At 37.3% G+C, this 26948-nt stretch overlaps 1 protein-coding gene across 4 annotated transcripts; it reads right to left on the bottom strand.

Annotated features, from left to right (window-relative positions):
- Window positions 1-1075: 1075 nt before the first annotated feature.
- On the bottom strand, window positions 1076-23276 carry cnot6a (CCR4-NOT transcription complex, subunit 6a). Of its 4 annotated transcripts, none has more exons than XM_079835183.1 (12): window positions 23163-23276; window positions 21586-21707; window positions 20283-20469; window positions 19612-19697; window positions 13752-13853; window positions 13456-13524; window positions 12349-12506; window positions 11627-11781; window positions 11285-11439; window positions 7937-8170; window positions 7648-7850; window positions 1076-4339 (listed from the first exon to the last, which is right to left on the bottom strand). In XM_079835183.1, exons 2-12 carry the CDS (start codon window positions 21695-21697, stop codon window positions 4127-4129), a joined length of 1674 nt encoding a protein of 557 aa, XP_079691309.1. In that variant the 5' UTR covers window positions 21698-21707; window positions 23163-23276; the 3' UTR covers window positions 1076-4126. The 4 variants fall into 4 exon arrangements, with proteins under 4 accessions (XP_079691309.1, XP_079691311.1, XP_079691310.1 ...); XM_079835185.1 differs by having other exon boundaries at window positions 1463-4339; window positions 21586-21699; window positions 23163-23251; XM_079835184.1 differs by having other exon boundaries at window positions 1463-4339; window positions 23177-23228.
- Window positions 23277-26948: the final 3672 nt, after the last annotated feature.

The raw sequence follows: 26948 nt of genomic DNA, 5'->3' as shown, positions 1-26948 counted from the left end.
CATCTGCTGGGTGAAGCATAGCAGGGCAGACAACTAGAAGTCTAGGGGAAAAAAAACATTGAAGTAGGCTGAAAAGCTGAAGTGTCATTTTACCATCTTACAATCTCCTGTCCCAGTTTAATATGTAGAGTCAACTGTAAGAAAGGCATTTATAGGTTGGTTTGCTTTAAAACTGAATGCTGTACTATCAAAACATTGCTGTTGACCCGAGCGTCCTGACAAGGCAACATACTTCAACCAATGACATGATTTTGGGGGTGTGACTATTTGTTCAACCAATGTAAGCTGTTCAGTTAACCAGTTAAAACTTTAACACTCAATACTAAAATAATTGACTGAAGATATTTCTGGTGCACGTGTTGTAGCCTACATGACGTGCTCTAACATTTACATAGAATCTAAGAATAAACACAAAACACCAAGAATGAAACAGATATAGAATTTATTTAACCATGAGTAGGAAAAAAAAATACATAGGTGTAAAGGAAACAAGCTGACCCTGTTATAAACACATCACTACTCAGAGAACCAAGAGAACTGGAGAAACAGTGAAATCCAAAACGCCTTGTTTACCATTAGGTTTTTATCCCCAACACTTAATATTGAATTAAAAACAGCTGCCATTATTTGATTTTTTTTTATTAAATATCTATATTCTTTTACCATATATATATTTATTTATATGCAACATTCTTATTTGAAACATTGTGCAAGTGTTATGCTGGTATTCCATAAATGGTAAACAAGAGTTGGTCCAGTGCATTAAATAGTGACATTACCTAAATACGTATCGACTCTCAGCTGATTCAACCACAATCCTGACCATTGAACTACTACCCCTACTGACAGCGAAAAGGTGACTATGAAACAGGATAAGGAAATGAAAAAAGATTTCGATGGTGAAGCCAGAAACATCTGCTCAAGTGGATCTGAAAAGGGGGATGGGTGCAAGTAATTATTGCCAAGTTGAGCATGTCGACATGATTAGCATAACGCCGTTTTTGCTTGTCGTGCACAAGACACCACCTGAAACCATTGTCTTTGATCCAAAGGAACAATATGATGGCAACAATATCTAAACATGCACAATTTATTAGAAGTGACTGTTTTTTTAGAGGTCAGTGACACTGAGTTGTGCACAGAACACAAGGATAAGAACAAGAATAATAATAATAAAAAAAAAGTATCATCTCATCCAACACGTCACCTTACTTTCTTCTGCACAGCGATAGCAAGAAAACAAGTAGGAAAGAAAACGAGAGCGAGAGAGCGAACGAACGAACGAGAGAGTCTGCAATGCTTACCACAACCCAAACACATTTGCACGCTTTAAAACTAACTGGCTCTCAAACCAGGTGAAACACCACATAAAGCTCAGGGTCAAAGTTGAAATTGTTTGGTGACAAAATGACAGCTTTATTTCTCTGTGACTTTACGATTTCATTGATGTATTTTTTTTTTTCTCAAAAGTTTCTTGAAGTGAAGGTTAGCAACAATATAAATCTATAATTCAGTGTGCCAACATTTTTACAAAAAATTTGGTTTTGAGTATTACAAAACAAAAGCAAAAATGAAAAATGACAAAAACTATTAGAGATATAATACACACATCAACACAATTCATGTCAAAGAAAGGAAACGTGATACATTATTTATTCACACTTTACAAAAATCTTTTTACTACAACACCATCAAGCAATCCAATATAACCAGACAAGTTGCTTTCAATTAAAAACAACCAGAAGAAAACAAAAACGGACAGATAATGTGAGGAATAAAAAGGGACACCAGAAGGGGAACTATAAGATGGTCCTCCCCAATTCATCTATTTACTCTTGCTTGATAAAAGTCATTAAAATTGACTTCTGCCTCGTGGCAAAAGTATTTTTTCAATTTAAAAAAAAGTAGAAGCAATGAGTAGCTGCACCAGTGATCTACAATAAGTGCTTGTCAATTAATTCGATTTTTAAAACATGACAAATTCGAGAAGGAGGGGGGGAAATGAAAAACAAATTGGCTTTGAGAGCACGCGGCAATAAACGACAGCGCTATTGCAATGCCAAGTTAAAAAACAGACCACGCTACAGGAATGGTACTCTGGCCTTGCGTTAAGAGCAGAAAACGGACAAAAATCACCATGTACGATTTCATCAGGTCAGAGAACAGGCTTTACAGTAGTAAATCGAGCTTTACGCTTGGCCTTGTGGCAGAATGCATTGGATGGCACGACACGAGGAGATAACTGTGGTCTAGCAGGAAGTGAAAAACAGAACGAGATCCGAACAGAGAAAAACGAGCAAAATATACGGTTAAAGTGAATTGCCTGAGTCGAGAGGGAGGAAGTGGCAGTAAATAGAGAACACAAATGGAAGGAGGGAAGAAAGAAAAAAAAAAAAAACACTTGAGGAATGGTGGAACTAGTTGAGAATGATAGGATTTCTCCAAATCACGAGCGCGGATCGGCACGGCAAAAACAAAAAACTCAGTATACTCGACAATGTAGACACCCAAAAAGATCAGAGGGATAAGATGTTACAAAAAAACCCCCAACAAACGGAAACGAGGATATTGTATAAGTAGATTGAGGCTGTTCAGGTGTTCACTGATAGCACTGGCAGTGCACTTAAAGAAACCAATCAGTGAGGCACAATGTCACGTGTTTTTGAATATCAAAGCAGGTAACAGGACCACATCACCAGATATCTGCCTCAGTGGAATACATCCAAAATAAAATAAAAAAACCAAACTGGTACACTGGGTAAAAATGGGAACCTGGACAAGTGCAACTTTACACAGCAGATACCTGAAAAAAATTATTTTACACACGCTGGTCTTTTGAAATGTTCATTAGGATGAACATCTAAAACTGATAGAAATTTCGCTTTCATTTACAATACAATCATTTTTCATCCAAATCTAAAAGTGTACGTACAAAAAAAAAAAAAAAAAAGGAAAGAAAGAAAAGAAAATAGATGCAGTTGATCAGGACTTCTGTTGCTTGTATACAATCAAGTAGAGAAAAGAAATAACCAACAACAAAAAAACAAATTAGGAGTGAGTCTTGGCTGGGCGAAGTGTCTACTGGTGACATTGAGGGTTTAATTTATCCGTCTATGAGTGGGATGTGCTTGTCTTTGCCCATTCTAGCATATTCTTAACATGATCTCCTGCCAAACTTCCTCAGGTGCAACGGCTACGGTCACTGGCATTCGCTAAAACACAGCTGGCCGTTTCCGGATGACTTCCCTTTCTTGAAACTCTTGCTCGGCTGTACGCACCAGATCTGCGGGCACCTCAGCTCTAGGAGGGCACTATGGCACATGAAGCTGGACAACTTCACAAGTAGGCCATTTTGGCTCTTGAAATGTTGCTTTCTTAAAAGCACGAATAAAACAAAAAAGGTACAATTGCACTGGCATCCGATGGACTTAATTGTGAGACGGGGAAAGGCCCAGTAGGTGATGGTGGGCGCGCAAACCCGTCACTGGTGTACAGCTAGAGCACGAGGCAGAGCGTCCGTGGAGAGGCCTCAGCACCATCGAGTGCAAATGTGAGAGTTCGGCCCGCTCTCTTTACACATTAAAAGCCCTTTTTTTTAAAGGGTTGCTCTTGGAGATCGGACTCTCTGACCTAAGCTGGTGAAATTAGTATTTTCCGTCTTCAAATTCAGCTGCTCGCTCTAGACTGGCCTCATAATAGCATGATCTAAATTATACGTTTCATGATATTTCGCTTGAGCTGGACTCCCTGCACGTGTTTCAAAGATATTGCCATTTAATTCTTTATATAAAAAAGCTTCTTTTTTTTTTCCTGTCTTAAGGTAAAACTTACATGATCACTCGGGGCCCTTAGGGTTTTGGAAAAAAAGTACAGAATGTTAACTTGTGCCCAGAAACGGAAGGAGAAAATGAACTAAACAAAAAGAAAAAAAAGTGGGTGGGAGGTGGTATAGATAAGACTGACAAAAGCGTCTGCTTCAGTTAAAATCCGTGGGAATAAAAGTTTGCCATACCCCATCTCCTCATAAGAGATTCAGATTTATACACAACAGCCCTTGCCTCGTTCGCTCTCTCAACCGAGAGCAAAAGGAGGTAGGGGCCGGAGCTCCCCCTGCTGGCTCGGAGAACTACCTGCGACCAGGCAGATGAATGCCGTTGACAGCAGGCAGGTAGGGCAGGAGCAGCTCCAGTTGTGCAAACAGGGAGAAGTGATCGGAGGGGATGTGGGGATGGGGGCAGCCAGCGATATTGTTCTCGTGGAGCCAGTGGGGGTCCAGGGGACCCAGTACACCCAGCACGTTGAGCAAAGGTTGAGAGTAGAAGATGTAGTCAATGATACCCTGAAAAAAAAAACAAAAAAAAACAACACCATTACAATTGTGCCATTGATGGTTTTAAACTTCAAGATGACAATTAAATATGGATGAATCCTTGCTAAAGCTACAAAATCTATTTAATCAAGAGCAGCGAGTAGGCATGTGGCCGAAGCCAAATACCTTATTCGAAAAGGCAAGGATACAGAACACATTCTACGAAGCCCCCAAAGGGACATGGTGATGGAAAAAAACAGGAGATGGGAGGAAACATATACATTTCAATCAGGGCTCGAAATTAATGTTTTTACTTGATAGTTTGAATTTAAAAAGTTCGGAGCACCCATCGAAATTTAAGGAGCACGCACCACAACTACTACACAGTAATTCATATATACATAAACTTTTCTTTAAATTTTTTTAGATAAATTAAAATCAGTAGTGATACACCAATCATGATTTTTCTTTGTTTAACCCTCTGGTGCTCTTCGTTTAGGGGTTGCATTGGTTGTCTTCCCGGTCATAAGTGACCGAACACCTAAAAATTAAACTTCCTCCACCCCAGTAAAACCAATGCAATTTATTTTTCTTCAATAATATTTTTTCTTTTTAATTTTGTATTTTGAGATGATTTGATGGTATTTGTTAATATTTATGCAATAAGTATTGTCTAATTTTGCCATTGAAATTTATACAAAACATTTTTGTAATTTTTTTTATTTTTTTATTGCAGTATTTCAGGTTAAAATGGAGACTAGGCCTTCAAAATGAATTTTATTTTAGGGCAGATTAGTGCCCTCTTTTGGAATTATTTGAGAAATCATGCAACCATGGGTGTAATCACTAGGTCTCTATGGAGAGGCTTATGAATTCCCTAGTTCTGTTTTGAACACATTTAATGATTTTTCTTTATGTATTTGAATATTTATTTTTTTTTAAAATCTCAGACTATTTATTATAAAGTTTTAGATATTTTTCTTTTGTTAGAAATAGATTTTTTTCTGTGAATTTGTGTTTTTGAAGATTTCCCATTAATTTCCTAGTGTCATTTTTGACTGAAGAGCACAAGTGGGAGTATTTTTTTACGACCACTTAGCATGCTTGAATCATGCCCTAAATTTTTTGTGTGTTTACATACATAATGCTAGAAAAGTCACCAAGTTTCATATCATTCTGATGAAGCTGTGATTTAAAAAAAAAAATCCAAATATGGTTCATAGGTTCCGTTCTTTGTGTGTGTGTGTGTGTGTGTGTGTGTGGCTATATAAGTGTGCGTGTGAGTGGATGTGTCAATACAACCCTCTACGCACACCTTTGCACTAGAATCACCATTGGCTAGTACATTTTTTTTGTTTAGTCGCCAGACTGATATACTTTATTATACATATACACAGGTATAATATAATCTATATATAAATTCCACCAAATGTATCAATATCTTTGTAAAATGGCACAGCTTTTTTAATATCTGAACGTACATGCTGAACATCAGTCAATCAAGCATTAGACTATGTTATGATATTATGACAACCAAGCACTATTTAATGATAGAACTTTAGTAATTAGAACTAAAACTGTTGGAAAGCATGTATGAATGCATTGGTCATTTAACTGAACTTTGGACATCTGGTGGTGCTTAAGATATTGTTGGCGTTTCTGTAAAAAAAAAAAAAAAAAAAAAAGATAATAGTAATTATTTTATATTATTAAAAGATAATACACTAGAGTTTACGGTACGTCAGATGAGCTGATTTGAAATCGTATAGATCGCTTGACGAGAGTGAAATGCTACTTTTTTTTTTACGACCAATTAGCATGCTCGAATCATGACCCCAATTTTTGTGTGTGTTTACATACCTAATGCAAGAAAAGTCACAAAGTTTCATATCATTCCGATGAAGCTGTGATTTTTAACATTTCAAAACAGAAAATTTTCCAGTCAGAAATGACTGAAGAGCACCAGAGGGTTAAGCAAATGTATTTGCTTTATAACAGGCCAAAATGGTGTTAAAAAAAATATCTGTAGCCATTTGAAATTAGAGGTACCACTGCATTTTAATTATGATCAAAGCTGCAACACACGTCGCATGACCAGTTTAAATTAGATTAAGCTAGGATTAAAAGTAAAAACAATTGGTCTGACTTTAGATTTGTGAAATTATGCTACACCAGACATACCTGTACAAAACACAGCAGACGGACTGAATGAAAATGCAAATTCACTATCCGACAGTAGGTGGCGCTAACAAACCAGCAGCGATAAAGCGCTTTTTTGGGTACCACTGTACACAAAGCAGCTGCGCTTATAAACATTACTTAACAGAGATAAGGAATATTAAATATGAATATATTAAATATTAATATACGGAGATATGAGGAAAAGAAGATGCCATCGAAAATTCTCCGACCCCCGATTCAATTTCTTATATTTCACACGTCAAGAACAGAGAGCTTGCTGTGCCTGATACAGTAGGTTCTATGCTGGCAACAACAAAAAAAAAAGCACAAGAGAACTCAAATCGGTACTGGCACGCTTTCTGAAGCGAATCTCTGTGCGCCCGTTTCAGGTATGTGAACAGAACGCTTGAATGGTTTACAGGGTTCCTATACATTTTTTTTTTCAAAATTCCATACTTTTCCAGCTCAAATCTCTAAATATGGTCTGAAAATTCTAGAGAGGTTTGATATAAATGTTTCATACAGCATTATATTTGGTATATAATAGCCATCTCTAAATATTTTTCTATATAATATAGTTCTCTCAAAGTAATAACATCCACTTAAATAAGAAACCTTAAATGCTTTAAACATTTTTCCTTAAATGCTGCATATATTCACCTCTGCCACATCGTGTTTGAGGTTGCATGATCACCAAACAGCAAAGTACAGGCTGATTTAGATGAAAATTCTCTCTTCTATCTGTTGCTGGTTTGAGTGGCACATGCACAGTCGTTCAAAAGAGACTCGTTTATGGTAAAAAAAAAAAAAAAAAAAAAAAAAACTATTTGAACATCATCAAATTGTGCACCTTGAATTCATTCACTACACTTTTGTCAAACTCTCCTTGTAGAAATTGTTAATTTTATATTTTAGAAAACTGAATGGGTGCAAAAGGTTTGATTTCCCCCCCCCCATACCTCTCCTGATGGTTATTTTAATGTAATATAATTTATTGTAGACATCACGGTATTGTGAACTCTTTTGACAACCATACTTTTGCAGGGGAAACCTGATACTGTGAAAGCCCTACTTAAGCCTTTGGATGTTTTAGAAAAACAAAATGAAAAACAGCAAAAATAGAAGAGATACATAAGCATTTTATGAAAGTGTCTAACCTTGAAGTCATAGGTGTAGTTGGTGTAAGGCATCAGGTCGTTCTCGTAGGCACTCTTTAACTTGAAGCCGTGCGTGATCCTGGTGCTGGAGGTGCCATTCTTGCCGTTGCAGTTGAAGTTGGTCAAGCTGTCAATGTATCGCAGCTCTCTGAAGTCCTTGTGGGTGCTGTCCACACCACCTGTGCTCAGGTACTCCACCACACCTGTGTGTGCGCATGAAAATCTCCATCAGGAATCGAGCACAAAGTAAAATGAATCTCTAAACACTCTAGTACTAACACAAACATACCTGAGTCAGGTAGAGAGTTGAGGTCAGCGCACAGGACGAGAGGGATGGCATTGGTTTCCCCAGAAATTGAGGAAAGCTTCAGACTGCGAGTGGCCTTATCCACAATGTTCTTCACTTCAGACAGGAACATCATGGTCTGGACAAGCTTCACATCCGAGTACTCAGGGTCCCAGTGCATATGAGCATTGGCCACCAGGAGGAGCTGTTTCTCCATGCCATGCAGAGACTTTCCAGCTATGGAGCAAAAAAACAAACAGACACTGCTTTAGATATTGCTCAGGGACCTGAGTCTCTGAGATACTATTATAGTTCTTAATATTTTGAATTTGTTTGTAATTTCATATTATCGTTTTCCATTTAAAATTAATTTGTTTTGATGGGTCTCTTTAAAAAAAAAAAAAAAAAATCTATGATTTTTTATTTTATATTTTAATCAAGTAAAATAAGTCAAATGAGAATGTTGCCTTGTCAAACTAAAATGTTTATTTTATAACAGTTAACTTATTTCAAGTAACAAAACATGAATCATTCCCCCCTTCTATGTAAAGCGCTTTGAGTGCCTAGAAAAGCGCTATATAAATGTAACAAATTATTAATTATTATTAAAATGTTTTATGGTTTTTTCTAGCTAACAATAATAATCTTGCTGCCCACAAACTATTCATTCTATACCATTTTATTTGGAAACAAGTAAATTCAATTTGAGATTTGCAAAAGGTTACATTTGACAGTCTTACTATATTAGTGTTTTTAAGAATGATTTAAGTGAGCATCAGATGACAGCAAAGATAAACGTAAAAACAAACGTAAGAAACGAGAGAATTAGAGCTGCACGATTCTGGATAAATTGAGAATAAATTTTTTGTTTCAAATAGAGATCACAATTCTCCCATGATTTTGAACAAATAACTAAACAATAGTATGTAATTTACTAGGAGGTTCAATTTGCTGTGGTGTATTTAATAAAAAAAAAATGCAAAAAATTAATTTGAATGATAATTCTTCACTTGTTTCATTAGTGGATGAACAAATCTCTTGTATGAATGGTTCAATAAATACATTTTAACAGTTACTTGTTGCCACCTATGGCAATTGATACCATTTTTATTTGAAGAGCCAAATTACTTTGAAATGGTGATTTATTTTATTTTGACTGCTACCATAGACATCAGTGTTTATATCTGAACTATAAACTTTTATTCCAGTAATTGCAGAAATAATACTGGTGTGGTTGAAAAGACTGTTTGTGAAGCCGTTTCATACCTATATATGACAACTGCTTTTTCTTGTTCAGTGGCAGCGCCAACACAGTAAGGCTGCTCCATTCAGGATTTTTCGGGCCGATCACAGGAAGCAGTATCGGCCGATACAGATCACAGGATCTATTTGAAGCCGCTTTTTTTTAAATCATGTAGTATTTATAGGGATGCTCTGATGAGGATCTTACAGACATTAATTCAGGGCTTGAATTTCATTTTTGAAAATGGGGTGACTTCCTCCCCTTAAGGTGACTCTTTTGGGGGGGATTTTTTTTTTAAGGGGGAAGATGGGGGTGGGGGGCATTTTGGAGACATTTTTTCTAAAATTACAATCATCTCAACTAAACGTTTGATCAAACATGTTGATCAAATGTTTGATTTCACAATGGGACAATTTTGTCGCATAACTTAGAGCACAATCCAGATTTCAATCTTTGAATTACATTTACAAAAAAGACAAGTAAACAGTTATTAATAAAATAAGAACAAATAAACAAAATTACAAGCAGTAGCACAAATAAATGCAATAAAGATACAAAGATGCTTAAAGTTTAAGGAATAATTGAATAAAGAATCAGATGTAAAATAACACTGGTAGACTTCCCTGAATAAATTAAATAGTGATTAATCCTTACATTTAAAGTTACAAAAGTTATTTGGTCAAGAGCAGCGAGTAATTTTCTCTCTCTTTTTTTGACACAGACAGCAACATGCATTTATAGGCCGCTGCCACTTTAAGATGAACGAATCCAATATACTGTTACATATGCGTTTTTCTCAACCATTTACGTGAATACTCGCCAAGATGGTAATTTTGTACATGCATGCGTGTGTATTTGAACATTTAAATGCATTTAGCCATAAAAAGAACCGAGCCGTTTGAGACCGCTTTATGCGTGCGATCTTTGATTGCGCAAGAGCTCTTGGAGAGCGCGCAAGAAATGCTTGAATGTTTAAACCAGGCCTGTAGCAATCCTCTCAGAAACTGAAGCCTCCGCGCCTCGATCGCCCCCAGGTGGTTGGTCCCAGTATAGGTTATACCACCCACCCCTCCGTGTTTTCTAATGGACACGAGACACTAAACAAAACTACATTTTTCCCCAAAGTTGGTTTCTGTCATTGTAGGCAGATTTTATAACGATGATTTCATTTCAAGTGTTCACTCTTTAAATAAGTTTAGTTTTAGTTAGATGATGCTATAAAAATGGGGGGTGTGACGTCATGATTGACCACTGAGATTGACAGCTTCTCTGAGTGGAGTTGTCACTGAGGCACGAATACTTTTTTCTGGATTTTTGGGAGGAGAGTGGAGCTTTAGCTTAAATTTCCATAACTGTTTATTTCACACCAACATAATGAACTGTTCTGCATCTGTGAGAGTGTGGGCGGGCTTTTGATATTGCGTTTCTACTTCCTGCTCTCTACTGCGCAGATTCTGGTCCTGAGATCACTACTGCACAGACTCGATCCCAAATCTGCGCAAGATGTCAGCGCCATATTCTGACCTCCGGAGGCTTCAATTACTTCAGTGGAAGCCAATGAAGTCGCGTCGTCCATATTTTTCTACGTTCTATGGTTTAAACTGGCTAGACTCAAAAGATGTACACTTGTCACTTGCTGTTTGCACATCTTCAGCATTATAATTTTTTACCCGTGATGGCGGTGCTGCAAGCATGTCATACCACAGCAGGCATGAGTTTAATAACAATTAATTATCAAATAGATACGCTTCAGTCCTTGATTTTGATTGGCTGAGCCATGCAGCTGTTGTAAAATACACTATAAAACCCACACCTGTGACCTCATTACACCATTATTCCCTCTGTGGCAACCGTTCTGCTAAATGTTGCTGAAAACCAATTTTGCCAGGCAAGGAAGTTTTCAAAATGCATTTGTTGCTGTGCATGTATAAAGTACATGGATCAATTACATGAATCTGAAATACCCCACTGCAATGTTTTGTCTTCATACAAAGTGTCAATAATTATGTACTGGTGTAAAAAGTTTAATATTTTTATATATTCTGTGAGTCTTTTATATTTTTGTGTCAGTAAATAAAAAAAAAAGAACAGCGAAAAAGAAAACACACCAGACTGCTCCATCATCTCTTTCCGCAGCTCTAGTAGTACAGCCACTCCGATGTTGTCCTTGGTCATCACCCTGTTCAACATGGCCTCTGAGCCCTCCGAGTTTGCCATAGCCAGCTGGTTGAACTCCACTGTATGTTTCTGTACCAGACTGAACCTGCTCAACAGAGAAACGGCAAGGTCAGGATGAGTACACAATATGCTTCAACAACTGTTGTTCCAAAAGTCAACTTGCAGGTTTTCTACATCATAAAGCAGTCGTTCTCGATCCTGCGGTACCTATAGAACTCCAGGACCAGGATAGAGAACCAATAAACGAAAGCCTTGCAGCTTGCTGGACTCACTTATCTGCTTTGTAGAAAACGGCGCAGCCGTCCACATGTTTGCGGTCAGATTCAGACATGGTCCTGGCTCGGGACTTAGGGCTGAAGAACCCTTCGTAACCATGTTCCTTTAGCTCCACCAAGAAGTAGTTGTAGTACTGCTCTGTCTCCACTTCCTAATGGGCATAAATGTGACAAATGTAAACGCCTGCATCCAAAAATCGCATACTTCCCTACTAAATAGTACGCGAAAACAGTATGTGACAAGAGTAGTAATTCACAGTACTCAAAAAGTAACAGGACAAACTACTTCCTGTAAGATTTTGAAGTGTGCATATAATGGACACTTTACTATTCCATGAGGCCACATGAGAGGATTTATGCATGGCAGCGAAGAGAGTTAACTGACGCTGGTAGGTCACATGATAATGACAAGATGGTGTATGATTACGTTCATATTATATAGAACATACTTTATTGTAGGCACTTATTTTGAATAAGTATGTACTTTGCTTCAGTTAAGAAAGTATGCGAGTTTGGACGAAGCCAGTGTTTTTCACACAACCCTTAATGCATTCACAATGCTCAAACACAAACTTGTGACTGGATTGGGACTAAATGATTTTGGTGTCAATGAAATAAACTGCTTTTAAGCAAAGAATGCTACAAAATTAGCCAAACTCAAATATGCATTAAAAGTAGAGTTCCCCAGCTTGAGTTATTTACGCGTGTAGCTAACAAACCTGTAGGCTGATGATGTCCGCACTGCAGCTGAGGATCTCCTGCATGATGGCCTTCTTCCTGTACTCCCAGTTGAGGGCCCAGGAGGGACAGTAGCCATAGAGCTGACGTGTGGCGTACTTATCACACAGCACATTGTAGCACATTACAGAGAAAAGTGCTGAAGTACGAAGGGAGAGGAAGCAAGATTTCAGTAAGGTTATCAAAAATAGTTATTCAATAAGATAATTGCTACTATTATTGTTAAATAAAATAAAGATGCAGAATATTACACTATAGCATCGTATTCAGGGCTTGACAATAAGGACTGCCCGATGCCCCATATAAATGATGTCCCAGACTCTCTACTGCGTAACAAATGAAAATGAACCTCACTGGTTCTCGCACAAAGCGAACATGCTTGAGTTGATGAATGTTTAAATGTGAATAAATGCATAAATTCAATCTGTTCATCATACAAAGCAATCGAGTCTCTTCAGAAAATTTTGGACTAAACTACTTAATTCATGTAGATTAGTTTTACGATCACTAGGGATGCTCCGATCAGGATTTTTGCAGCCGATACCGAGAACCGATTTCTTGTCATGGTGATGGGCCGATACCGATCCCAATTCCAATGCTTCACTGATTTGTAAGCTCTCTGATCACTTAACCTTTTTTTAGATTAAAAAAATTATTTTTAAATTTTAATAAATCAAATTCTTAATTTTATTCATTCAATGATGCTTTTTATGCTTATGCTAGATATGCTTTTTGATTAAAAAAAACATTGATTACATAAAGATACAAGCACAGATGGCTAAAACACCATATCGAGAGCCTCACATGTGCTTAGAGTATATTACGGAAACAGTGGCTGCAGACTATGTCTGATCAAATCTCAGCATTTTGCAGCTTTATAATCCCAAAACACTATCACAAATTCTGAATGATTTAATTAATAGTGCAGCCCGAGGTCTCATGAAGTAAACCTGTCTCTAGGCAGTGACCGGAAAATATTTTGTTTCTTATTATTAGAAAATAATTGTCTAAATTGCTGCAGCTGGGTAAACAAACAATGGAGTTAAGGTCTGTGTAGCACAATCTGAACTGAAGTGAATGGGTCTCACCTGATGACCGCGTTCTGTCTGGCTCCTGCAGTGGTATCCATGAGCGAGATGGTGGCTGTTCTATAGATACTACGGCCAAAAAAATAAATAAAACATTTGATCAGCGTGAACCTCAATAAAAAAAAAAAAAAGAGCAATGACTCAATGGAAATGGTCCGACCGCTGCAATGCCATGCAAGTACATAGCAATTATCCCCAGCAAATCAAAAGAAAGTGTTCAATAAGACAACAATGCCATGACTCATTCCACTGCATGAAATTAATCTAAGAATGGAAGCTTTTCAGTGCTCACTCACCACGTTTGGTGCCTGCAAGATTGTCCAGCAGGTAGTTGAGGAGCCGACGCGTCCCATCAGGCTCTTGGTAGAGGTTCAAGATTTCTTGTGCAAGAGGGTTTCCTACAAAACAACCAAACATGAAGCATGACAGGAACATAGACAATTACAGAACCAGTACATGGGTCATACTAGAATTGCATTTCCATCTGAATTTCTCTCAAAATGTCACAATTGTGAATCTAAGAAGAAAAGTTAAAAGAATATAACATAGCATAATAGGGAAACATACTATTTAAAATAAAACATTTATAAATGTATATAACACATTGTTTATATATATATATATATATATATATATATATATATATATAAACACACACACAATTTTAATTACACACACTAGGGATGTGTGCAGCGAATAACTTTGTTTCAATGGAAATTTTGCAACGGACTAGTTGACTAGTAGATTATTTCTTACCATATCGTCCCTTATAAATAAGCCTATAAGGATAGTAAAATAAGCCGATAAGCAAACTTAAATTGTATATATGATAGTTTGAGATTAGGGATGGGACAATTACCAGTTTTATGATAAACCACAATAAAATGCACTAACAGTTAGTATTATCATTTAATTTTATTAAAACCGCATTTGATTGTCACGATTTTGAAAACTCGCAGTAAATCCTGTCCAGCCAGCATCATTCTGGCGCAGACACGTCGAGCAAACATTGTTTTGTGAACGAGAAAAAATGGCAGATGGCAGTGACAGTGCTCGGGAGATTTTTCAGCCTTCTAAAAGGACCAAATCTAAGGTGTCGTCATATTTTGGCTTTTACAAAAGTCCTGAGGAAAACTCAATCGAGTATAGTCACCCGGTCTGCAGAACACGCAAGGAGAAAGTCACGGCAATAGGGGGAAATACTTCAAATCGGCCAAGTCGATCGTCTTCGTGCCCATCACCCACAGTTGTATAGCGAACGCAAGGCAAGTGGACTTTGACCTCAATACTAGGGATGCTGTGATCAGCGTTTTTTGCCTCCGATACCGATATCTGGGATTCAGTATGCCGATACAGACCACGATCCAATACTAAAATAAAGAAAAGTGCCGAATTACCTAAGAAACAGTATGCCTCACTGTGTGGAAGAGACTGGGATCATTCTTATGTGAAAGGCATCAGGCAGGCTTGACAAACATTACTTAACTTTGTAAAATAAAATTACAAACAGACGGAAATGTAGTGAATTATTTATTAAATAATTGTGCACCAGTGTATTAATAGCTTTACTAGTAGACATTCAAAATAAACAGGAGTCAGGCTAAATCCATCCATGGCTCATTATTTTATAAATATACTATACAATTAAAAGACATTTATTTTAAATTTATAGCTCAGCATTTTAAGAGGCAGAAACATAGGACAGAACAAGAAAGGCTATTAACAATATTTCATTGCGCCAAAGTATTATAATATGAAAGGCTCCAATACGGAGCGGCACAAAACGCTTATGTGCATCCATGTTTATAAGCATCCTGCGTGCAGTGCTCCGTCCGCATTGAAGTTCAAAACACAAAGGGAGAGATATTGATGTGTAATGTAATATACTGTATCTATGCTATAGTTTATTGAACCTTTTCTTTTAACAGTTTTACATTTCAGTTACTGTGCCCGTGAAGAACAATTATAGCGCTCTACTCAAGTGTAGAGAGAAAGTAACATGAATTAGAAACCGCAATAAACTTCAGCAGGATAATGTCCTTTTATGCAAAACCATATACCTTTTATCTACAGCTCAAGTATAATAATAATGGGAACATTGAATCATCTTGGAGAGTTTCATCGCGTTGACTGTCGTAAACGAAGGCAACAGCTTGAAAGCTGAATGGAGAATGACTGACAGCCGCAGCCGAGGGAAGCATTCACGTGAATTTAATGACTTAAATATTCATCTGTACTAGGGATGCACCGAATATTCGGCCACCGAAAATTTTCGGCCGTAAATTGCCCAAAAGTGCATTTTCGGTTTTCGGCCGAAAGACTTTTATCACCGAAACAACATGGCCGAAATGTTGTGATGACGCAAACAGAAACCGCGACCAGCACGTGCTTGTCTGAAGCAACATGTCTGCGGTGTGGACGTATTTCAGTATATGTGAGAAACACCCACGTCTGCTCCATGTACAAGCACTGACAGCGAGAGATAGTGTTCAGTGCAACAGCTCATGTTCTCGATGAGAAGAGGAACAGACTTCACTGTGAAACCGAACAGTTTCCGAATGCAATATTTAACAGTGGGCATGTTTTAAGCGCGGAACACACTTCAATCCGAGTTCCCACACCAACATCGATCAACATGTATCACGAAATTCAAACGATAAATGCCGTTTTGACGCTCTTTAATGTGGCATCACTGATCACATCACAGTTCAAGCGGCGGCGAGGGCGCGTGAACGCGATCATCTGTGAGCGCGATCGATCATCTCTTCCTTAAGAATCAACATGAATGAACATCTAAGGTGTGTTGAGGATACATTACAACTTACTGTCACGTATCATATGTGGTGTAATCGGTGTTTCAACCGGAAATACCTCAATATAACTGCGTGTAAACTAAACAGTCATGTAGGCTAACTTTAGCATCACATTTACCTCAGGCAGTCATTCAGTGTCCACAGAATTTTATTCACTAGAGTAAATCAACTCTTTCACGAAATATATGACCTATATTAACGTTATATTCTACTTAACCTGTTAATGATATCTTGATTATTTCATGTAGCCTATGTTTAAATAAACCTGTCATGAAAATGACAGACACTGTGTATAAATGATTATATTTCAACAACGAATTGGATAAAAAACGATTTTATAATTAGATTTAGAAGTTATTGCAAAAACTGCCTTATGTGAAGTTTACATGTTTGCGTACTATGTTATTTGAGTGTTGATTATTAGACCTAATGCACCTGTTCTGAATGCACTTTGTAGTAGTCCTACAAAGAAAAATTTTAAATGCACTAGACCTAAATGCACTTTGTTTTTATGAGAGAACATTTAATTTTAAAACCTTTCTGTAGGCCTGTACATTATTATTTAATGTACAAATGAGTGGGGTCAAGTTAAACATTTTAGTTTGAATTTTATTTTATACTGTGCATTGTTGCAATGTGCTAAATAAATATTGGCATAATTTGTAATTGATTTATTCTTTGAAACTTTAATATTAATTTATGCAAGTGCAATGCCTTGATTTTAGTAAAGTTAGTACACAGTCATAGCCATAAATGCAATGGTACTAATAATTGGCATAATTTCTTTCGGTGTTTCGGTTTTCGGCCTTGGTTTCCTCTTTTTCGGTTTTCGGTTTCGGCCAAGAATTTTCATTTCGGTGCATCCCTAATCTGTACCTCACATTAAACTATGAACAAGTTTCAGAAAACTTGGAATATAGTGCATGAAAACTTCATGGCGCTTTTTAAAATGTTTTTGTTCCTTTTGTGGGGCTTAACAATAGTATACGCACAATATCGGATTTGGATCGGTCTCCTCTGACCGATACCCGATCCGACAAATTACAGTATCCGAGCCGATACCCAATCTGAGTATCTGATCAGAGCACCCCTACTCAATACCAAAACTACATTTGGGAAAAAATTGTTTAGAGTTTAAATATTTTCTCTCATTCACTTGAAATTGACGCGAAGCTTCCGCAAAGAAAAGTTTGCAGCAAGTGGCTTTCAGCCAAAGACAAACAAACAAGTTCAGACAAGAATAGGGTGACATTTAAGGGATAATAATGTAGATTCATAGTACACTTATTAAATTTTTTAACCACATAAACTACAGGCACACAATGAATTGAGATTAATGTTTAAAATCTTATCTGTTTATAAATCCATTTTGTACAGCTAGGCTTGCTACGATAGTCGGTGTTGCCGGTGTCCAGACTCAACACCGGTTACATCACTTGCCCACCGTCTTTTAGATTTTTTTTATAGTAATAAAATAATTTAGTTCAGTTAGAGAACAGACAATACAAATAAAAACTGAACGTATCTGCTTAATAAAGCAGGATCCAACCGTGAGTCTTGGCAGCGGCAGGAGTCATTCATCAGATTTAAGAGTGAGGAGCTGACTGAGATGATCGCGGAAGATTTGGTTTCAAAGCGAAACTTAAAAGCACCTATTTAAGGGAGTTTGTCATTTGTTTTGTTGTTGTGTTTTTCATGAAAAATAATAGGCTAATGAACCCACAATTCAAGCAACCCGCCACCGAATTGGCGCTAATTCAAAACCGAAAGTAAAATGTGCACGGCCGCACAGAGCACGCATTGTTTACTTTCGCCTGGCTCCGCAGTGCAAGGCTCCGCGCTATGCTGACTGCACGTATTTATTTTTGCCGCGCGCACCGAGTATAAACAAGGCTTTACGGACGAACTGTTATTCATTCATGGCGTGCATCTCAATCATAGACTGATCAATGCTTGATCAGTGCCCTGACTACTGAACTAGGGAACTGATTGAGACGCACCCATGGCCTCACAGAGCGCGCATTTACAGATGAGCTGTCATTCACTGGCGCGTTTTCAGTTCAGAGCGGTCGTGTGCATGTTACTTTCGGTTAGATAGAATTAGTGATTTAAAAGCCTTCGGTGATACTGGTATTACCGGTGTTGTCACACATCAATTAACCGGTGGGGAAATTTCCTCACCGTCACATCCCTATGTACAGCATCCAAAACAATCGTCCAGACAAGATGATCACAACATTATAGCAAAATCCTCTGATTTCATTTTCAATACAATCAAAAACGGAGACGCAAGTTGCATTTGAATGAAACAAGAGAGCGTGTCCATTGTGATACATGGATGTGTGCTGTGTTATAATGTGTTGCTATTGATCATTATAAGGAAGGAAAAGCCACAGAATAGAATCTTGCTTAAATTGCATAGAGCTGCTTGTTTTATTTGTTGATTTTATAGTTGATTTTCAAATAAAACTTGTGTTTTCAGTATGCATCAGTTATTTTTGAACACTCATCTCATTTTAACAAAACCGTGATAATAGTTATAATTTTGGTCACTAATAGTGATATTAAATTTTCATACTGTCCCATCCGTATTTGACATGACAGAAGAAAACAGAAAAGTTGTGTAGGCTGTCAAAATACACTTTACTCATCTTCAAGTGGACAGGGAAAACGAACGCATGCAAAATGAAAGTGAAATTTGGTTTCCCGCACCAGATATACACACACTTTTCAAAATAATATTAATTTTACAATGCAACATAGAATGATGGTAATTTAAACAGCCTTCGTAAAAAAATATATAAAGCAAACCATTAAATGTGCAAAAAAAACAACATTGACTAGAAGCAGCAATTTTGTTTAATCGACTAGTCAAATAGTCTCGCACATCCCTAATATATACACATGCATGCAAACATACATCTTTCATAATTAAATGTTGCATATTTTAAGAAATGAAATTATTTTATATATTACATCACTTTATAGAAGTGTATTTTTAAAGGCATGCTTTACGGTTCCTATCTTAAAGTAACAGCTTGTCACTGCAATTGTAGAATGACCCAGATAACTGTCTAAAATAACAGACTGGTGTTAAATGCACTTAAAGAATAGTTAATGTAGAGCAACAAAACAATTAACTAGGCCCACATGGAATCGCATTATCTGGCCCTATTTTGTCTAAATTGATTATGCATTTCAGCTACCAATAAGCTCAGTACACTCAGGTTAATTAAAAAAACAAAACCTTTTACCATGTCTAAATCTATTCTGTAGATTTCTCAAAAACCAGCATAGCAGGGCCTGCACAATAAGTTGTATGGGTTATAAAAGGAAGTAGTACCTTTCAAACCCAACGTTTGTAACTGAAAGAGTTTTCCAAGCTCAAAAGGCAGAACTCGTAACTGGTTGTTATTTAAAAGCAGTTCCCTGTGAAACAAAAAAAAAGACACATTTGCATGCCATAAAAACAAACATACAGCAATAAGCATCCGAAGCATACAAGTTTTTAAAGGGATTAAATATTGCAAATCCAACATCAACAGGCCTTTTAGGCGTATGAACCCCCATACTGCACAAACCCTATAGCGGCCCAGTGCATTTCAGCTGTTGGATAAAATCCCAACCACTTTAAAAGGTACCTAATACAGTAGCATTTCGGCTCCTCTCAGAACATGATTTATAACCATCCACAGCAGCAGTAATCACACTAGCAAAAAAGTGGTAACATTTCAACCTGTGACAAATGAAATTGATTCAGTGGTGGTGTTCAGAGCTCAGGCCCTGGATGCAAACAAACATCACCTCAGAAGAATAAAGGACCTAATTAACAATGCCCATTGGCTAAACGACTCACACAACAGCAAGTATGGGGTTAAAAAAAAAAAGTCTCTGCACACTACCACAATAGCCTTAACCATCTACCTAACAAACCACAATCTTTATGGTGGTTGCATTATATCAATAAGCCATGCAAACTACAGTGTGCAAATAAACAACCAATTAGCCACCCACCTGAGAGATACCATGTTGCCTAGCTCGGCAGGCAGGCTCCTGATCTTATTGGACGAGAGGTCCAGGTACACCAAGTTGTGTAGTTTGGCAATGTCAGGCGGGATTCGCGAAAGTGAGTTATCACTGATATGAAGAGCAGTGAGGTGGGTAAGGGACCATAACGATGTACTCAAACTCCTCACTTTTCCTGCAAAGACAACAGGACGTACACAAATTAAATTGTGTGCTTAAGCAATACAAAAACTCAAAAGGGATGTGAAAAGTGGACAACATTTATAAAGCCCCCCCAAAACTTAAACAAAAAGCACTTGAAACCCATTATACTTCTGTAAAGGTTATAACAAGTTCTCTAATGTGACGTATTTATTTCCAAGTGCAGGGCTTAATTGGATCATGTCAAGTTCAGACTCATATATATAAAAAAATTACACATTTCTATATTCTCCCGGCCTAGTATTGTCCTTTGTATTTTACAAAAGTATTTTTTTTTTTAGTGTGAATTTATCTATGGATATACAATACATGCAAAAAAGAAAAAAAAGATATTCTTAAACAAAAAGCAACTGCTTTCGAAGTTAAAAATTACACATTACAAGCAGACTCTCTCACTCATTTGAACATAGTAATTATATTTATACCCAGTTACTGTAGTACAGTTACTGCTCTCATAAAAATATAATTACTTGTTACTCATCTCCAAACTCGTTTAAAAGCATAATATAAAGGATGTTTTGGACTAGGTGGTTCAGGCACTTTTCCCACAGTAGCTCAGTCTGTCTCTTGTATTTTAGATGCGTTTTGTCCATGGAAATGTGTTATCCACTACTGAAAAATGACAAGATGTTGTCATGCACATTAAAATGATAATCAAATTTGTTGATTATTATTTTAAAATTAACATTAAATGGCATTAATTACTGACACGATTTTAAAAGTGCAACATTAGCTACAACAACAGCCTCAAGGTCAGTTCACACCAAGGAAATAGTTCTAAATAAAAGATAGGCACAGCTAAATCATTTATAATAAAAATGGCAAAAGTATTATAAATAATGCTGATTTTTACATGATTTCCAGCTTGTCATCTTGGAGCAAATTACCATTTTGACGAATTAGTACAAAAATAAATGTCCTTTAGAATAATGAGCACTGATGATTCACGCACAACGGCCAGGAATGCATATTAAAGTCGCAATTAACCAGAAGTAGCATTTAGAAAATTAATACGGACTAAGTAACCTGGGTTTACTTTGATTTCATTTCTCTTTGACATGTTGGCCCCCACTGAGAACCCCAAAATTACCAACAATCTCCAGCTCTGCCCAATATGACTTCTTCCCATTAGCCGCCTCCTCACTGGACATTATTGTGTACATCCGCCTTGGGTCAGGCGGATCATATTTTTCCTTGGGCATCCCTGTAATACTGAAACACAAACAACAATTTCACTACTGACTGAGCACCATTACAGGAAATGTACAGCACATGCACTTTACACAACATGAAGCTGCTTGTCTCCTGACAGGAAAGAGTTGGTGCAAATGCGCAAAGAACAGGTGAGATGCCTAGTGAAAAATGACAGTGAAAACCCTCTGAGAGTGAGAAGTGTGAACACAAAAGCAATTCCAAAATCAATAGCTGAGGGGATTTTTCCATTACGCGCATGACAAATGGAGATACTCGCGGGCCGCACGACGTCCCCACGCTTCCCAAATGTACTTTTCAAAAGACGGCGGTCAAAATGAACCATGAGTACGATTTTAATACGGTATATGAGACAAATTAGCACTCGAATAAAAACTTTTTACAAAGTTTTATATGAAATTACCAACTAAGTTACGGCTAGCCAGTCCACGTTCTTGCGCGAGCAGCTGGCACTGTGGCCAACGGGCTACTATATCGAAGCAAATTTGATTTAGAAACACGTCTGAAGGAGTACAATTTTAGTCAGACATGACACAAAGAAAAAAAAAGTTGTCTCATGTTACAAATCCTATGAAACAAAGGTGCAACTGAAGTCCTTGCAACCGTCAACAACTGAACACGGTGCCAGTATATTTCCATTACACAACTGGCAGTGTTAATCGCTAAAAATCACTTGCCCAACAAATGCGTGTCGTTTTTAGTCTTTCATCATCGCTGTGCAACGCAACCCAAACAAAAACACCACCACCTCGTGTTTATTTCCCAGAGCCACGTTACAGAGCTAGGACTGCTAGCAGAGCGAGTCTGGTTCATGAGGATAACGGCAACCTGCGCGGCGTCTTAACGAGTCGATTAAGAACAAGCAATTAGGAAATGAATTGGCTTTAGATTGAAATGTGCTCGAGACAGATTTGCTGTCTAACTGCTGAAGTGAATTAGTTTGATCGGACCCCCTACAATGTGAGCGAGTAGGGAACCTCTCTACGCAAACGTCGACTTAATTTTGCGAATGCATTTGTGCGATTTTAATGGCCTGGAACCCGCAGAAGTAAACTATGAAGAGGATTTATGGTGTTCATAAATGTATAGGAGAATATTGTGTTAGCTTATGTTAGTTACCCTACGGACACAGCAGGCTGCTTACATAACCGACAACACAGATATCAACATTTAAGATCGCTTCGTTAACAATTTCACCACTCAGTCATATTATTCAAAGCGCCCACGCACGCAAAGTGGAGAGAGTACAAATTAGAGGATCACAATATTATCGATCCATCATTTCCTCTCTGTTGAGATTTAGCAAATTAGCTCACAGGCTAACTGGCTAGCAGGCGATTATACATTCACAAAACTAGACCAACACCAATCGCAAAGAAATAGGAAAGAAACATATTTCCTTGCTTATATACCACTAGATACAACTGGGACGCCTCAAACGCGTATTCGTTTTACCTGTAAGCTCATACCAGTTCACAAAGACGAGTGCGCGTTTCCTTTGTTTCTGATCCGCTGCTCTTTCTCACTGAAGGCAAACAAGCATCATGGCGGCCGTGAGAGTTTCTGGGCGCGATAAGAAGCGCCCCCCTCATTGGCTGCCTCTGAAACGAGCGCTCTGATTGGTCTGCTTGTCCGCTCGACGCCTCCACACTGTTTACGCCAGCGAGGCAGGCCAAAAATGGGAGTCACAAAAATAGGTCATTTTTGCGGATGTTGACAAGTAGAGTACAACAAAGATGCAAAGTTTTACCCAATTGTTTTGGATTGATGTTGAATATCTGATATTTAAAGTCACAAAATTAAAGTTTTGACTATCTGGTAAAGAATTTTGTTAAACAAAAATAAGTGTCTAGAGCAAAATTTGGTGGTTAACTTAATTATTTATGGGAAATATAGACAAACAGAAAGGGAAAAATAATAAACCTAATATTATATTATTTAAAATGGACCTTAAACAGTATATTGAGGCCCTAAAAGATGCAAGAAATAAAAAAGCGAACTGGGTGCATAGATTTTTTTAATCCTTTTCTTTTTGGATTTTTTTTAAGTTTTCCCCTGTATAGTTTATTTATTTATTTATTTATTTATTTATTTATTTATTTATTTATTTATTTATTTATTTATTTATTTATTTATTTATTTATTTATTTATTTATTTATTTATTTATTTATTTATTTATTTATTTATTATTCTTTCTGTTGTTGCCTTTGATGCTGTTATGAATGTAATCGATAATAATACACTATGATCCTGTGTATGTTGTTGTTATGCAATTAAAAACAACAACACAAAACATATATTCAGCAAAAAAAGAAGAAAAAAGAAATAACATCAAATTTGTAAATTGTTAGGCTATACACTTTAAATATTAGAAATGATATAGATTTAACAGATTGACTTGCACTGATTTCATTTGCATCTGAAATAACATTTAAGAATTGCATTAAGTAAACAGAAGCGCGTTTTGTTAGAAACACTTTAAATATTAGAAATGATATAGAGAATGATATTTAAGAGATTGGATTTTAATTGCATCGATGTTTCTGTGGACTTGAAAATCAGACGACACGTGTAAAATATGAAAATCATTGAATCTCTTATGTTAGGTGCAACACTTCCCTATAGATTATATCAACCACATAGAATAATATGAAGAAACAGTTTTCCAAAAAAATTACTATTAAAGTCCGTTTATGGCTGCAGTACATTTGATAAACACTGGATGGCATCATTGAGCTTTACACTCACACATCAGGGCTTTGTTCAAAGTTGAATAGTTTAGGCTACTGTACACTATGATAGACTACCTGTTATTTATAATAGTAGCTGAAACAGTAGTCATTAAAATGATGCATTGTTGTTACATGGATCCATATTGTGTTGCAATTTTAATTCAATAAGTAGCACCCCCATCTTGTACATAGAAAAAAGTTTATTTAGCATGTTTAAACCAATTTTGTTTACAATGTTTCCATCCCATGGCTGCATCCAAAAACTTTAAAATGCTGCATTCGGAGGATGTATTCCATGGAAGGCATCAAGGCATGTCCGAATCCAATGGTATCTTCACTTCTTGTCTCCTGAGATACCTTCATCTGATTGATATTTGAAGGCAGCATAGATGTATCCTTCGCTGTTGCTCCCGGAGGTCAGCGGTGGTGAGAATTTACCAACAGTGGTCCGAGGAGAGACAAACCACAAACCGGTGAAAGGGTGTTGGGCGCCCAAAGCTCATCGATGTGCGAGATCAACAAAAGCTATCCCGTCTGGTCCAAGCCAACAGAAGGTCTACTGTGGCAGACTCATTCTACTGTCCACAGTCGAATGTGCCTACAATGGGCACGCGAGAGTCGGAACTGGACCTTGGAGCAGTAGAAGAAGGTCACCTGATCCAATGAGTCCCGTTTTTTTTACCATCACGTGGACGGCCGTGTACATGCGTATTGAGCATATGTGGGATGTGCTGGACCAACAAGTTCAATCCATGGCGGCTCCACCTCGCAACCGACAGGACAACTTCAGGGGTCTTGAAGAGTCCATTCATCGGTGGGTCTGTTTTTGCAGCACATGGAGGAACAACAACATATTAGGCAGATGGTTAGAGATAATGTTTTGGCTCATTGGGTTTTGGCTCATTTTATGGTGACTTTAAGGTCTGTGTAGTAGCTCATCTAGGTATTCAATAGATACAGACAATTTGCATAACGTGATTCTCCTTAGAATTTTGATTGGGGTAAAATAGTGAAATGCAGTAATATAACATTTGATGTTTTTTTTGTTTTTCCAACCGTAATGCATTGGATTGTTTTCATATCTTAAATCATAATCTTAACAGATGCTGAGAAAATAACACCTTCTTAACACTTATACACACAAATACCCATGAAAAACTGAGCCTATGAACCACATTTAGAATTTTTAAAAATCACAGCTTCATCGGAAAAATATGAAACTTGGTGACTTTTCTAGCATTAGGTATGTAAACACACAAAAAATTGGGGTCATGATTTGAGCATGCTAAGTGGTCGTAAAAAAAATACTCCCACTTGTGCTCTTCGGTCAAAAATGACCATAGGAAATTAATGGGAAATCTACAAAAACACAAAAATTCACAGAATTTGTGTGTGTACAATCTACAAATCGGCCACGATGCTGAAAAAAGTACACAGCAGTAAAGGGGTGACACTCTAAAACATCAAGAGTGTGATATTGACACATCCACTCACACACACACGCACACACGGACACATATATACACACACACACACCTATGAAAAACTGAACCTATAAACCACATATGGAATTTTTAAAAATCACAGCTTCATCAGAATGATATGAAACTAGGTGACTTTTCTAACATTAGGTATGTAAACACACAAAAAAATGTCATGATTTGAGCATGCTAAGTGGTCGTAAAAAAAATACTCCCACTTGTGCTCTTCGGTCAAAAATTACCACCATAGGAAATGAATGGGAAATCTGCAAAAACAAATTCACAGAAAAAAATCTATATTTCTAACCAAAAAAAAAAAAAAAAACTAAAACTTTATAATAAATAGTCTTTGAGATTTTTTAAATATATATTCAAATCCATAAAAAAAAATCATTAAATGTGTTCAAAAGAGAACTAGGGAATTCTCAAGCCTCTCCATATACCCCTTCTCCACCAAGGCAGTGCTAGAGCTAATTCAGAGCCAGAGCTAGTCCCAGTTCATAGTTGGTTCGACTGAGGAGCCTTCTAAGAACCGGTTTGCTTTTCCACATGCTGAGAGCCACAACAGAGCCAGGTCTTACGTCACTGTATACGTCTCATCTTTCTCAGCAACGCTAGCGAGGCAGCGGCAATGTTGCCAAGTCTGTGGTTATGCCGCGGGCTTTTTTTCATGAAAACGCATGAGTGAATCAAAAGCATAAGGAGTCATATGCTCTCGCTGGACTCGTTATCATACGGCGATCGCTCTCTGCACAGCACCGCTGCGAACAAGCCTTCCATCAACAATGCAAACGTTGCGTTACTATTGATTCACATGGCTTTACGATCCTACATCGGCATCAAAACACAACTAAAACACAGCGGATCCAACGCATTCATGCAGTTCGCCGTAATTTGTATAGACGGAGATTACAAACGAGCAGCAGCTGTTAGCTCCATTAGCTGCTATTTCAAAAATGGCGGATCTCAAGTTTGTGTTCGTCTTGTTGATCCCGCCCCCAGCGCCTGATGTAATCGGTTCTTACTT

This window comes from Gobio gobio, assembly GCF_949357685.1.
Source record: "Gobio gobio genome assembly, chromosome: 14".
Classification (NCBI taxonomy): domain Eukaryota; kingdom Metazoa; phylum Chordata; class Actinopteri; order Cypriniformes; family Gobionidae; genus Gobio; species Gobio gobio.
This window is presented reverse-complemented; position numbering and strand designations above follow the sequence as displayed.